Below are 14,049 nucleotides of genomic sequence, written 5' to 3' on the forward strand. Positions count from 1 at the left end.
TTCTCCAACCTTCTTATGTACAACTATGATTATAATGCATGTTATTCTCTTTATAATTATGTCCCTCTGCGCCTCAGAATAGGCTACTAGATCGATGGCGCATTACAAATGCTGTACTTATTATTATTATTTTTATCTGTTCTTTTGTTCTCCATTATTATGACCTGCTTGTATTCCCATTGTTTCTGCAATCCCTTCCCTATATATATAAAACAATATTCGAAGATACAAGATATTTTCTAATAATTCCTCCATTTCTCCTTTAAACATTATCATGCATTATACAACACCTAAAAAGGGTGTAAAAGCTCTGTCCAATCGGTTGATTGCCCATCTATTCAAGTGACATGCAATTAAAACATTATCACACACTGTCTCCGTCAGTCCTGCAATTTTGTGCAAGCAAAAATGGATCTCGCATAGCTGACGTCACCAATGTCCATTTAATCCCATGTTACACTCACGACTGCCTCAAAGTTCTTGTTGTGCATATTGCACGGCTCTGATGTCAGAATAAACAAACATTTGTCGCGCGCACTCAACAATTACAAGTAAGTGATTGGTTTTGCATCTAGTCTACAATGTACACTGTAGTACACGGCTGACTGTGAATGTGCTACTCAGTTGCCTTGCAAGGAAAATGGTTGCCATTTCTGTGCTAGATTCAAGGATCTGTGTGGACCACATCTGTTGACATTCAAGGTGTTTTATAAAACAAATAATGTACGTTACTCGTACAATGGAACAAGACTTCACTCTCATTACCATTCATTGTACCGTATGTCAAAAAAAAAAAAAATTTACAACGGGACCCTCCGCAATGATATCTTTAAAAATGGTGAATCAATCTAAATACAAATTCAGGGTATGAAACTACATGTATAACTCATTGCCCACATCTTACAGAAAACCCCATTCAATTTGCTTCAGTGGTCAAAGAGAAATGAGGAGTTTTGTAGAGGATGTCAGAAATCTCTTTTCTCCAAGTCCTGTCTATTGTATTCACACACAAGAGCATCGAAGTGCTAAACTTGGAAGAATCAGACTCATGACATGCTTTACAACAATCCACATTTCTCTGTGACCGCTAACCATATTGAATGGGGTTTTCTGCAAAATAGAGCTAAGATGTTATATTTTAAGACTCTGAAGTAGCAGTTAGACAGTTTAATCATATTGGGTGTTATCAATACGAAAATCTGATTGTAATTTTTTTGGGGACATACTGTATACTGGCTCCTCATTTTATGTATTCATCACACACTGCATGGTTCGTCATCTAGGCCGTGTTTCTGCTTCCCCTTTTTGGGCCAGAATCAGCGTTTTGAAACGTGATTAGTGCAAAACGCTGTTGCGTTCATGCTCACTTTGATAGAAACGCTGATTCAAAACGCCGATCCAAAACGCACAAAAAAGGTGCGTTTACAATCGGCGTTTCTGACTAATCACGTTTGACGGGGAAGCATAAACGCAACAGCGTTTCTAAACGCATTTAGAGTGACGTCATCTAAATGCCTTTCCGGTTCACGTAAAAAAGCGCGCGCCCAGCCAGCCAGCTACCCTTGCCTGTGCAGTTTTCCCATGTACTGTGCATACGCATGTCTTTCCCAGCTGCTCTCCCAGGCCAGGCCACCGATCGCAGCGCGCGCCCCAATTTGACCTGCCTCTGCTGAGGTCAGCGAAGCAATCGCAAACGCTCTTTCCAAGACTCGAAGAAAGTGAGCATAAACAGTGCTCCCGTGAACGGCATTTTGAATCAGCACTTTGAATCAGCGTTTCAAAACGCTGATTCTGCCTTCGCAAATTGAACATACAGTGAGCACACCCCTAGATCCTTTGCACTGGAAAGATAACGCTGGACCTGAGGGAGAACAACTCCACACGTCTCATTGCCCATAAAGACATTAATATGTGATATGAGAGATTTTTAATTTTCTTGCTCTTCTCCTGACATATTATCACCTCCTTTCACATTTATATTGCTTTTAAACCGCTTAGGTTTGTAAGCCTCTATAAGGCATGCATTCTTCACCTTCTTAGTGTTATTCACAGTTGAATCATCAGCCTCAATACCAAATGGCTTACCACTGTATCCCCCCCCCCCACACACACACACGCAGTATACAGAAAATAAGATATTAATAGGCTTGTGTTGTGTTGTGTTGTATATACTGTAAGTTGTATTCTGCCCTTCAAACTACTTTTTTAAAAAAAAGGAAGATAATGCTCTTGCCAGCACAGACCTCCTCATTTAAAGCAAATAAAGGGCAAAGTCGCCCACATGAATCCCCGTGCGGAAATAAGTTACCTATGGCACCTTTTAAGAGATTACAATGTTATTCCACACACAACCACAAAAGCCAGCTACTTTATTCATTCATCTTTTTTTTTTTCTTTTTTTATTCATGCACTTTTTCTCAACACCCCTCTGGGAGATTTCATCGTAACTCTTGGTGCCAAGACAACAGCTTCATACAACCTTGCAGTATAAACAAGTTGCAAGCAAATGCAACATTGACATTTTGGTGAATCAATTCCTTAGCTTCGCAAATTATACCCCCCCCCCCCCAAAAAAAAAAAAAAAAAGACTTTAAACGAAGAATTGCACCTTGAGGCACAAATGAATACCTCATAATTATGGTGATACAGCTTTTCCCTGAAAGGTGTTTTGAGGAGGAGTAAAGCAAATCAGTTTAAACCTAGCCAATCTGCCGCCTTCGAGGTGTACTGTACGAGCTGAAATTTTCGCGTACAGATATTTTCGCGAATTGCTACTGGGAGGACATTTGCGCGTGTTGTTAATTTCGCGGTTGCGACGGTCTAACTGAACGTAGCTATTCGCGTGTTGTTAATTTCGCGGTTCAAAGGCGACTCGCGAAATTCACGAAAATAAAACCACCGCGAAAATTTCAGCTCGTACAGTATGTGGTGCTTCCATTTTTGAAAGTCTTTGAACTCTTAATATGAATATTAGTCCATAAGGAATACATGTATGCACTCTAAACAAACATATACATTGTATCTAAGTGAGCAAAACCATAGCCTGCATAATATCATAGCACACATAAAAGCCATGACAATAATGCCACATCATTCTATTTTTGTTTTGCATGCAGCATCTGTTCCTTCAGTTCCTTCAAAATTCACTACTTTCTATCAAATGCAGTGAAAATGATCGTATGCCCTGTTGATCCTAAGAGCTCATACAGTGTGGCACTACATCGATTAAAAGATTTCATACAAACTTTTGTTGTTGATTTTTTTTTTTAATAAGCTGCTGAAATCTCTTTCAATATCCGCAAGCACTGGGCAAGTTGAGTAAATATTGGTCATTTTGCCTCTGATGAAGATTTTGCAGTATCAAATGAAATCAGTGCAGTAATCTCACGTACATGTACTCATCCCAGAACTTTACTTGAACCTTCAAAATCTTTTGGTTTTATCTACACTGTATTTGTCTAGTAAGCTTGCTCCATTCAGGATTTTAAATAACAAAAAGAAAATCTGCCTTCAAAGCAATCAATATTAAAAGGCAACCTTTAGTAAATGCCTAAAAATACCATATCAATAAAACTCAACTGGTGGTTTAAGGCCATGCAGAATGTCTTTGGTGTTTGCTTACAATATCATAATCACCATCTTGATAGAAAGTAATGTATGCATGTACATCCTTGTTTGCTTGTTGTTATTTTTTTCTAGGTTCACAGTAAGAATGGTGATAGTGCCAAATAAAATCAATACAGTCTGTGACGTTCTACATTCAAAGCGACAATGTGTACACAAAACAACATGTACATGTACTCAGCATACTACGTTCAGTATGTATGTACAATATCACAAGTCCTCGCATGTAAAGAGGGAATCACATGTAATTCAAAAGAACCCTCTTTTCACCTTCAGAACAAGCACGCAGGGAAGAAAAAAAGGAAAGGAGTGCAAAAAATCAATGGCTTCGACAAAAGAGGTTCTTGTTTGAGCCGTGGTTTGGCGTGTTCTGTTGACAGGTTCCCCGATATCGGCTTTTAAGAGACTGTAACAGCTCTGAACACTCAGATTCAAGGGAAAACAGAAACTACAGAGGTGTAGGCAGGTGTAGAATGGAAAAGAGGCATGCCACATTAGAGATGGAAGCCGGGGGAAAGGGGTTAGATGCAGCGTGAACGCGATGATCTGTCAAACTACTGACACGGAAGTATCCAATCCCACAAATTATAAAGAAATCCGTTATAGCAGCTCTTTATGTGCTTTCCACAAATTTACCTACAAAAGTACAGTTGAAGCTAAACAAGCAACTCCTCATTAAAACATTTGGCTTTTGTTCTATCTTGACTCAAGTCAATGATATCAAGACAGTAGCATGCAAAGACTTTTTTTCTGCTTTTAGAAAAGTAATGTCATTCCTGAGCACTGCTCCATCTTCCAACAAAAAAAAAAGGAAGGAAGACATGTTTGAAAAGTTTTCATCAAATCAAATTTCAATTGCACCCATCATGATTATTCATTTATTTTCAGCTCATTTATTATGATCAGATGGTGAAATCAAGAATGCTAAAAGCAAACCCTTTAAAAAGCACAAAAGGCTCATTTAACAGATCTACAAAACAAGTTAGGTATCTGCTTCAACTAAAAAGTTTAATAGGCAAAGGTCTCCTGTAATATCCTTTGTGCTTGTGGAGACGACTGCAGTAAACTTAAAAAAGAAACGGTAATGTGATTGGGGGACAAACGATGACACAAGCATACATTAGATTTAATCTTGAGAACGGAATAAAACCAGTTCTAAGTGAATTGGCAATAAGGCCCTCAAAAAGACAAATTCGATGTGCAAAAATTAAATGAACAAAAGGAACTTAATGTATGAAGAAAAGGAAAGAATCAGAAGGGGAGAGAGGGGGAGAAGAATGCAGCACTCACATTTAGAATAAGAAGCAGGACAAGAATAGCACTAGGAAGAAAAAAGCGTATGACATTTTCAAGTTCAGATATGATCTAGCGTTGGTAAGAACAGGAAACACCTGCAAATAGGCATCAATTTTATCTGCTTTTGTCAGTTTGGCTGATGAAAAGCGTGAGGAAGGTGCTTTCTGACAGCATTTTACAACAGGATAAAAACTGACCTGACCTGGTTTTAAATATCATAGAGAAATATAATGGATTTGATAGGAAAGAAGTGTTAAAGTCAACACATGCACACCAATGCTGAAAAGTATTTTTAAAGTTGAATTAAAGTGGCCTGCAGTTTTAAGTAAGATTATATTAAACATAATGAGAAAAGATGTTCTAAAATACATACAAATCAGTATCTGTATATACTGTTTTATTTCATATTATATTCTGATATTGCTTTCACATACATTTCTCACAGACACCATCCCGAGTATACTCGGGACTAACCTTTAACAGGATACTCTAAGCAAATATTTTTATGCAAAGCCCTGTCATCGCATAGCTCCTACAAATATTGCAATCTATGATCCATTTGGTTTCATTGAGGTCTCTTTTTTTCATGGCATCACTTTCATTTCATATTTTCCTCGGGTAAATGTATGTTCCTGGCCAATACAATGTATGTTCCATCTTATCGCAGAAGCCGTACCATCACTCTTCGCTTCCAAATACGGAGAGTTTTCCCAGCTGCAGACTCTCACATGGGCACACACTGTAAGGTACACAAACATCGCTGACGCTTCCGATCGCTTGCAATGCTGCAGAAGCACACTCATACCAATATCAACCTACAATGTACTACAGATATCAAAGGTATATAAGGGGCCCGTTTCATAAAACTTGTCATCAGTGACAACTGCCACATTTCTAGGACAAATTTGCTCTCAGCCAATCAGATGCAATGATTTCAGTAGCTTGTCACAGCTATGACAACTTGTTACTGATGACAAGTTTTATGAAACGGGCCCCTGGACTTGACAATACTAGTAACTGTTCTCTGGTAATTCTCTGGTGGCCCCTCTGGGCCAATGACTTATTTCAACCCGTTCCATTCTGAGTTCTGAAATGCCCATAGACTTAATACGCAGACCACCAGGTTCCAGTATGGAATGGGTATAATTTCAATGAATTTTTGGTGGCCTGAAAAATATAGTGTATTGGCCCTACTAAAATAAAAAAAGATACAAAACAATGTATTTTGAATCCAATGAACAATGTTTGTATTTTCATAATCAGGCCATCAAAAGATAGATCTAACCATGTTGGAAATTTGGTGGCCCGACATCAATTTCTGGTGTCCCCGTGCCATCGCTAATGCTAAGCCCTGTATCAAGTCATACATCCTTATTAACAAAGTGCGTCAGATGATCTTATGATTATTATGCATAGATTTGCAAAATAAAACACCATAACAATACATGTACACATAGCATTACATGAAAGTATTTTTTTTTTCTAAGATCTTTCTGTGGTGACTGAAAATTGATGTCATAACCCAACTTTCAGACTGACAAATTCAGCTTTAATACTTCTTGACTATAAAGGATTCTTAAATTTGTTTATAAAGAAAAATGTACTAAAAATTAGGAAATCATACATACAATATATGTATATATGTGTTCAGAAAGAGATACCTAAATGCAGTCCCACAAATCAATTTTCATGTTAGAAGGAATCCAAAGGAGGACTGTGGTCAAAATTGTTGTTGTTGCTTTTGGGGGAATTCTTGTTAACCCCTTTACTTGATAATTTTGTTTGTTTGGTTGTCTTTTGTCACATTGTCATGTTGTTCACATTATTGTCACATTTTCGTGTATGCAGGTTTTCTTGAGGGAAAACATGAATTTTTTGGTGTAAAGCGTAATTCATTTTTGGCAGTTTGAAAATTCCCCTTGTGTCTCATTTGGAAGGCTTACACATGTTAAATGTATTATTGCATTATGCATCATTATCAGTGAATGACCACAAAGTAATTAATCTGATGGGTCTCCCATCATATAAAAAATATGCAATGAATCATAATGAGACATCTCTTCTGAAATATGAAAGAACATATAATTCTAAAAGGGATTCAAAGTTTATTTGATGAAAATTGGTTTTGAAAATGGCTGAGATATAAATAAAGTGGTCCCACCCTTTATTAGGGTCCACCTTTTTTTTTTATAAGGACCCACCTTTTATTATACGATCGCTTTGTTTTACTTTGTTTTTGTATATCTCGGCCATCTCAGAACTGATTTTCACCAAATAAACTTTGAATCCCTCTTAGAATTTGAATTTGAATTCCTCTTTGACTTGTATGCTCTTTAACATTTCATGAAGCAGTTTCTCAGTATCTTGCAAAAAGTTAGAAGCTGAATTCTCACCTCAACCCATACTATTACCATCCCTTTAAATAGCTAGGCAAACTCTGGCTCCAATTGCAGCCCTCTACTTACCTCGTCGCATAACCATCCTGCAAAGTCGGTCTGGTTGTCGTGCCCGATTCTAATCTTGTAGATTTCGCCAATGTTGCCAACTTGCAGCTGTTCAAAAAGAGGAGAATATGGGGATTAACATTAAGCAACAGTTCACTCAAGATGGTTGAAAAAAGTTGTAATGACAATAAAATGAATCTCATTAAAATGAATTTTGTTTCAACAATTCAGTCAGAAACAAACTTCTGTGATTCCTGCGTGGAATTTGTTGGGTTTTTTTTTTCCAAAATACAGTTGTACAAACAAAATTAATTCTGATTCTAAAAAGGTGCTTTTGATACCTCAACAATTAAAACATAATATATATATTCTTAAACATTTTGAAATGGAGGGAAATGCACCCTACATTAAACATGTATGTAAATGTTTCATGATTGTTTTAAAATGGTAAGTATGATCCTGTACAAGCCTTGTATTCACTGTTTTCTCAGTTGTGTCTTGGGCTCTTTTTCTGTTTTTCTTTTTTTGTGGATTTGCTCGAACCTTTGTTAAATTTCAGTATTCAGTATCAAAGGGATGAAATATAATTTTGATGCTTGGGAGTAACGGATGTTCATAAAATAGTCATGAATCTGGGTTTATCCCCTTCTCAATTTGTAGGTCACAGGATATTATTGATGAGTGCAATGAATAAAAAAAAAAAACACATAAATTTCTCTTTGTTTTGCTTCATGCTTGCCTAATGCTTGTTACCTTTTTTGAAGCAAGACTTTCATCTTCACTGTACATGCCCAATGTGCACTATCGTAGATCTCCCTGGTACATTGCATTCCCATAAACATTTCAAGCCTTGCTCAAGTTTCAAGTTGTTGTAATGCTTCATCTATGACCGTCTTGGGCACAAGGAAAACAAATTCAATACATATGGCAAAATTACTGAATATACACACAAATTAAATAAAGTTTACAGTGCAATTTGTTGCTTTAATCTGTATTCCAAAAGGCTATTGCACATTGTGTGCATATCAGTCCACCATTTTTTGTTCTTTTATTTTCAATATACAGATATGGCATCTTCTTTCTCTCTCTTTGCCAATTTTTTTTCTCTCTCTTTGTGGGGAAAACGCCCCTTTGGTAAACTCAAATTCTCACAATTACGTTGGGTTTGTGTAATTTCTTCCGGGTTTTTTGTCATCTCTGTACGCGCTAAAACAATTTCAGTACATCAAACGCGTGAATGAGGAAACACTATTAGATTACGGCGCTACCGCACAGACACAGCCAGACATGAAACAAATGCATTAGGCGTAAAGATTGTCAGGTTCTCAACTCTCCCATGATGCAAATTTGACATTGATCGGGGACAAAATACATGGAATTGCTGGCTCATGTTGGCTGGCAGGTGGCGCGGCGCCGTGTTCAATTTTGCACGCCATGCGTCGCATTGAGGTGCTACATCATCTGACAGTGGGATAGCAAGACTTCATATCATTATTAAAGAAAGAAACCTAGACTCGGGGTCTAGCCATGGCTGACTTCATACAAGAATGACAACATCACCGGTACATCAATACACCCTGTGACTGCACCAAGTACCACGCTCCAATGCACAATTACAGTGTCTCTATCTATAATCACTACACAAAGTGACAGATCATGTTGTGATCTATACTCGCCTAGGATTGAATCCTGTAGATTCTTCCACTCCAAATGATAATAATCGTAATAATAATCGTAATAATAATAATAATAATAATAATAACAATAATAATAACAATAACAATGATAATGACATGAATAAAACTAATACGAGTTTGTTGTAGTGTCTATGAAAAAAAAAGATAACATATATTCACACTTCAAATCTTGCATTTACCATAATGAGGCAGTGGTCCACTGACATTGACTAACAAGCACCCAAGCACCCCCCCCCCCCCCATTTTGTTCTTCTTGTTGCTGCTGCTTCTGTTGTTGCTGTTGCTGTTGCTGTTTTTTGTTGTTGTTGTGGTTGTGGTTTGATCATTTGCCAAGTCATATTGTTTTGCAAATTATGCAGAATAGATAATAATGACAATGATTTAATACGAGCGTACAGTGGTTGCAGGGTGGCGGCAAGATCCGGATTCTTCTTCACTTAAAAAAAAACATAGAAATGAAGAACAGAAAACACCTGTTTCTGTTACCCCTCAGAATGTGGGTAGAAAATTTGGAAAAAAAAAAAAAAAAAACTTTTTGCAATTGTTTTATTTTTCTTTTGTCCCTCAACGGATAGAAGTCAATTCCTTCCACACTTAAAGCAGAATGCCATGATGGCTCATTTCTGCTAGATTTTTTAACCTGCTGAGGACGGTTTGATTCTGCTATAACACACATTTCCCATAGACCCCTGCCCGAGTATACTTGGGACTCGTCTTCAACAGGTTTGACTGTCACAAGAAGAGGGTGCTTTATCATGTTTGTTACACAATAGATGAACCTGGAAACAGGCTACTTCCCAACTAAACCCTTTCTGTATCAATTACATGTAATCTAATGTACACATTTTTTTTTTTTTTTTTAATTCATACAACTTACGGATGGGAAATTAATGCGGAAAGCAGGGGATTAATGACAACTATATTAACCTGTTGAGGATGAGTCACGAGTATAGCCGGGTAAGTGTCGAGATGGGAAATGTGTGTTGTAGCAACATCAGCCCGTCCTCAATGGGTTAACAGGAGTGGTAGTTCTCTGACTTTTTAATTGGTTAGATGATTTTTAGGTAAAGCTCCACTTTGTGATGAAAATCCAGAAATATACATCTGCAACCTCCTTTCTTTCTCTCTTTCTTTATTTACTTACCCTGAATTTATTTTGTAATCAAAACTACAAATGTTGCTATGGCGACTGGTATGCCTCCCCCATACTGCATGGTTCTCCCAACAGGTCTACAGCATGTTTTGACAATGTGAGATGACAGTTTCACATAAATGGCAAATAACTGAAATGACATGTTTGTCACAGTGTCAAGTTTTTACTTTTCTTGAACTAGGTTTTGTTTGGATGGATGGCTAAACTGTTCTAGAGAGCAAGTATTGGGGAATTTGAGCATTTTTAATTCACCTCTGACCCTTGCCCTTTGACCCCATGGCCCACAAAATATCTTCAAATAATCACTTTACTGGTAACATCTATTTTCATGACAGACACTTCCATCAGTGGTTTGAATGCAATCTGGTATGCGGTGGTTTGTCACAGAAATGCACACCATGATGAGGTTTGTGAGCTAGACTACACCTGAGCGGCAAACCCAGGTATAATCAGTAATTTGCCATGCATACAGTAAAACAAGGAGGTTTTTGCAATCAATTTTCACTCCCACGTCCACCCCCCCCCCAACTTTCCACATCAATCCCATTTACCATACCAAGCTGTCAAATCAGACAATAGTGAGATGCCTGGCATCAATCATGACCTCCATCACGAGGCAAACGGCATCCCGCGATTAATGAGCGATCACGTCTTCCCTTCCCGTTGTCAATGTCAACCAATACTTGCCAGCTGGTAAACAGCAAGAAACATATCTCCCCTCTGGGCCTTCCCATGAAAATAACACCCGACAAATTGTACACCGGGCATATTGAAATTTTTTGATGAGCAGGTTTTAATCACACCTCATGTCCATGCATGAAACCATAGATCTTCCGTTTTGGATCACAGTCGATTTCCTCGGCAAATGTTAGAGGGCGATCATATTTCTAGTTCAATACGCCTAATCTCCATCATTAACGTGATAATGAATTCATGTCGCAGTCAAGCGCTCAAGCCTGTCCGGAGATGCGCCCTCACGTAGAAAGCTTTACTTGTGGCATTATATTGGATGTCAGTGGTGTTCAATGCAAAAAAAAAAAAAAAAAAAATTAACTGTTTAAAGGGACTGTACAGTACTGGTTGAGGTAGGGATTCATGTTTTGAACATTCCTAAGTGAGATAATGAAAAGCCTCTTATGAAATATGAAAGAGCATGTAATTTTAAGAAGGATTCAACGTTTATTTGATGAAAATTGGTTTTCAAATGGCTGAGATATCCAAAAAAGTGCTAATAATAAAAGGCGACATGCCCCAACTTTATTGGTATCTCTTTGTTTCACCTTGTTTTTGGATATCTCAGCCATTTCAAAACCGATTTTCATCGAATAAACTTTTGATACCCCTTAGAACCACATGCTCTGTGACATCTCATAGAGTGGTTTCTGAATATCACACAAAACGTTAAAAGCTAAATCTTCACCTCGACCAGAACTGTACACACCCTTTAAGCTTTCATGATAATAGACATTTTCTATCATAAGCTAAATTGTATTCAGTAAAATTTGCATTTAAAGAACTTTGGTCTGAAATAAATAACAAATCAAGCATCATATATAAAACTACATATTGCCATTTTACTGTGACTGATTATCAGCTGTCTCAGTATGCATTACAAGAGAAGAGAAATATCCAACACAAACTTTGTGTTATTGCAATATGTTGATTCATACGTGTATTGCAAAAACTTTTGGTTCACATTTGAACTACTGTTAGTACTGATACAGTGTAATTCTCTGTGCTCAACCAGGTGCAATGCATTTTGCATGTTTTTGATAATGCTGAATATAAAATAGTCGAGCAATCATTACATACAAAACAAGCAACAACAACAAAAATCTGTGGGCTTTAGTGTTTGATTGCACTGGTTTCATGTCCACAATGCCAAAATTCAACTCTTTTAGTAGTCACATTTGGCTTTGACTGCTGTCTTTTTTTTTCCCCTTATGCAACAAGAATATCATGCATAAAATGAAATGTACACACAGATGACAACTGTGTAAATGTGAATCAACGTTGCCACAAGAAAATAAGGGGGAAATTTAAACTGTATGAGCTTTCTATAGCTCAATTGGTAGAGCACTGGGCTAGCAATCTGGAGGTCTTGGATTCAAATCCCAATGGAATGCCATTTTGTTTGCTCATTTTTCCACTGTACATATAGACATTGGCGAGTTTACTGACCAGTGTAAAAACATCTATTGAAAAGAACACACAAAAAAAAAAAAAATCTTATATTGAGTCTAGGAATTACAGTGTAGCTATTTCATCCACAGCTGTGTCCATACTCACTGCATGTCAATGTACCTTGTATACTGTACTTTAATAAACATGAACATACCAGTTGCCGCTACACGCATTTATCAGACAAGACGATTGTAATTAATGCTTCTGGATATTAGAAAGGATTTTTGTTTTAAATGAACAACAAATTTTAACGACAGTATGAAATACCAGACAGATGCCAATGAAATTTGTGTCTTCCATAACATAGAGCATTGTACATGTATCTGCTGGTCTCTGATATGAGTGGTAGATAATGTTAAAAAGAGACTCAGTGTAGTTATAGTTTATCATAAAGGTAAAATGCTCTGCAGGACTACAGATTAGTCTTTAAAGGTGCATAGTCCCGGTGGTGAAGAGGGCGCTGTTGATGATACTGCCGATCACCATTAGCATTGAAACGAAGATTACCGAAGTTGAGCTGTCATCAAGAGTAAAGTGCATAGGTGTTGCTAAGTAACGTTGCCTTCGTTGTCTTCTCTGCGCATCGCGCAGTCTGTAGTAATGCCAGGGTGCGTGTATGTGCTTCTTATTATGACATCACAAAAGAAGTTTGCTAAAGCTGTCATCTCCTCAGCCGAATCATGAGCCGAACTGTGAACGGACCACTGACTACAGATCACTGACTACAGTGGATCGGACTTCTTCGGACACGGAGAAGTGGGTCACAGCGTAAGCGCTAAAGAGGAGTCTACAGCGTACAATGTACTTAGGTCTCTGTAGGAAACTTGCGTCGTGCACCCGTGTACGCATTTGACTAAACCATCGGGACCATGTGCCTTTAACAAACAAGTGGCCTTATACATACAGTATACACAGATGCTCTATGAAATCAGCTTCAAATGTATCAAGAGAAATATTGGGATGACATTTTTTTTTACACTAGACATCCACATAAAAAAAAAGGTGTAGTTTCTCTGTCTGGCCAGTACATGTACTATGCGTTGTACGATTACTTTATTCACCATCTATTAACCTGTTTCCTACGGTAACCTAGTGGCCTGTGTATTAAGTCTATGGGCCTTTCAGAATTCAGTATGGAACAAGTTAAAAGAAAAAAATAAAGGAGAGAAAATTTGTCATACTCAATAAAAATGTAATCATTTGAAATATTCTTGCAGAGCATTTAATAGCCAACTCACTTTTATCATGTCTAATTTTCATTTCTTTTTTTTTAACATTCACACACACATCGATTTCATGGATGATTTTCTTTTCCTAGATGCCACTGAAAGTAGGGCAAAATTTTGTTAAATCTCCTGCTGAAATCAAAATCTACAGTCCCTTTTTTTTTTCTTTCTGTCATTTCCTATTTATTACATGTACATTCAGGCTAAAAGATGTATTATATCATAAATGCCTTTATTCCGGTCGCCAAACGACAACACACAGAAAACTGATTCTTTAGATATAGCGCAGGCAAGTTTCCCGCCAGTAATTGCTTGACGAAAATAGGCAGAGAGGAAAAAAATGCAGAAATGAATGTCTCTCCAGCGATGCTCTCATTTTTAGTCTGTGGCATTTGACTTCAATCAGGTTCTGCCACAGGCTCATA

General features: G+C 37.5%; 1 protein-coding gene across 1 annotated transcript in view; it reads right to left on the reverse strand.

The window, feature by feature from the left end:
* Positions 1 to 14,049, reverse strand: part of LOC140233960 (uncharacterized) — a 143,299-nt gene that overhangs the window by 108,789 nt on the left and 20,461 nt on the right. Inside the window, exon 5 of the mRNA XM_072314048.1 lies at positions 7,386 to 7,472. Within this exon, the coding sequence (XP_072170149.1) occupies positions 7,386 to 7,472 (87 nt within the window). The remainder of the gene's footprint in view (positions 1 to 7,385; positions 7,473 to 14,049) is intronic.

Source organism: Diadema setosum, chromosome 10 (genome assembly GCF_964275005.1).
Source record: "Diadema setosum chromosome 10, eeDiaSeto1, whole genome shotgun sequence".
Lineage (NCBI taxonomy): Eukaryota > Metazoa > Echinodermata > Echinoidea > Diadematoida > Diadematidae > Diadema > Diadema setosum.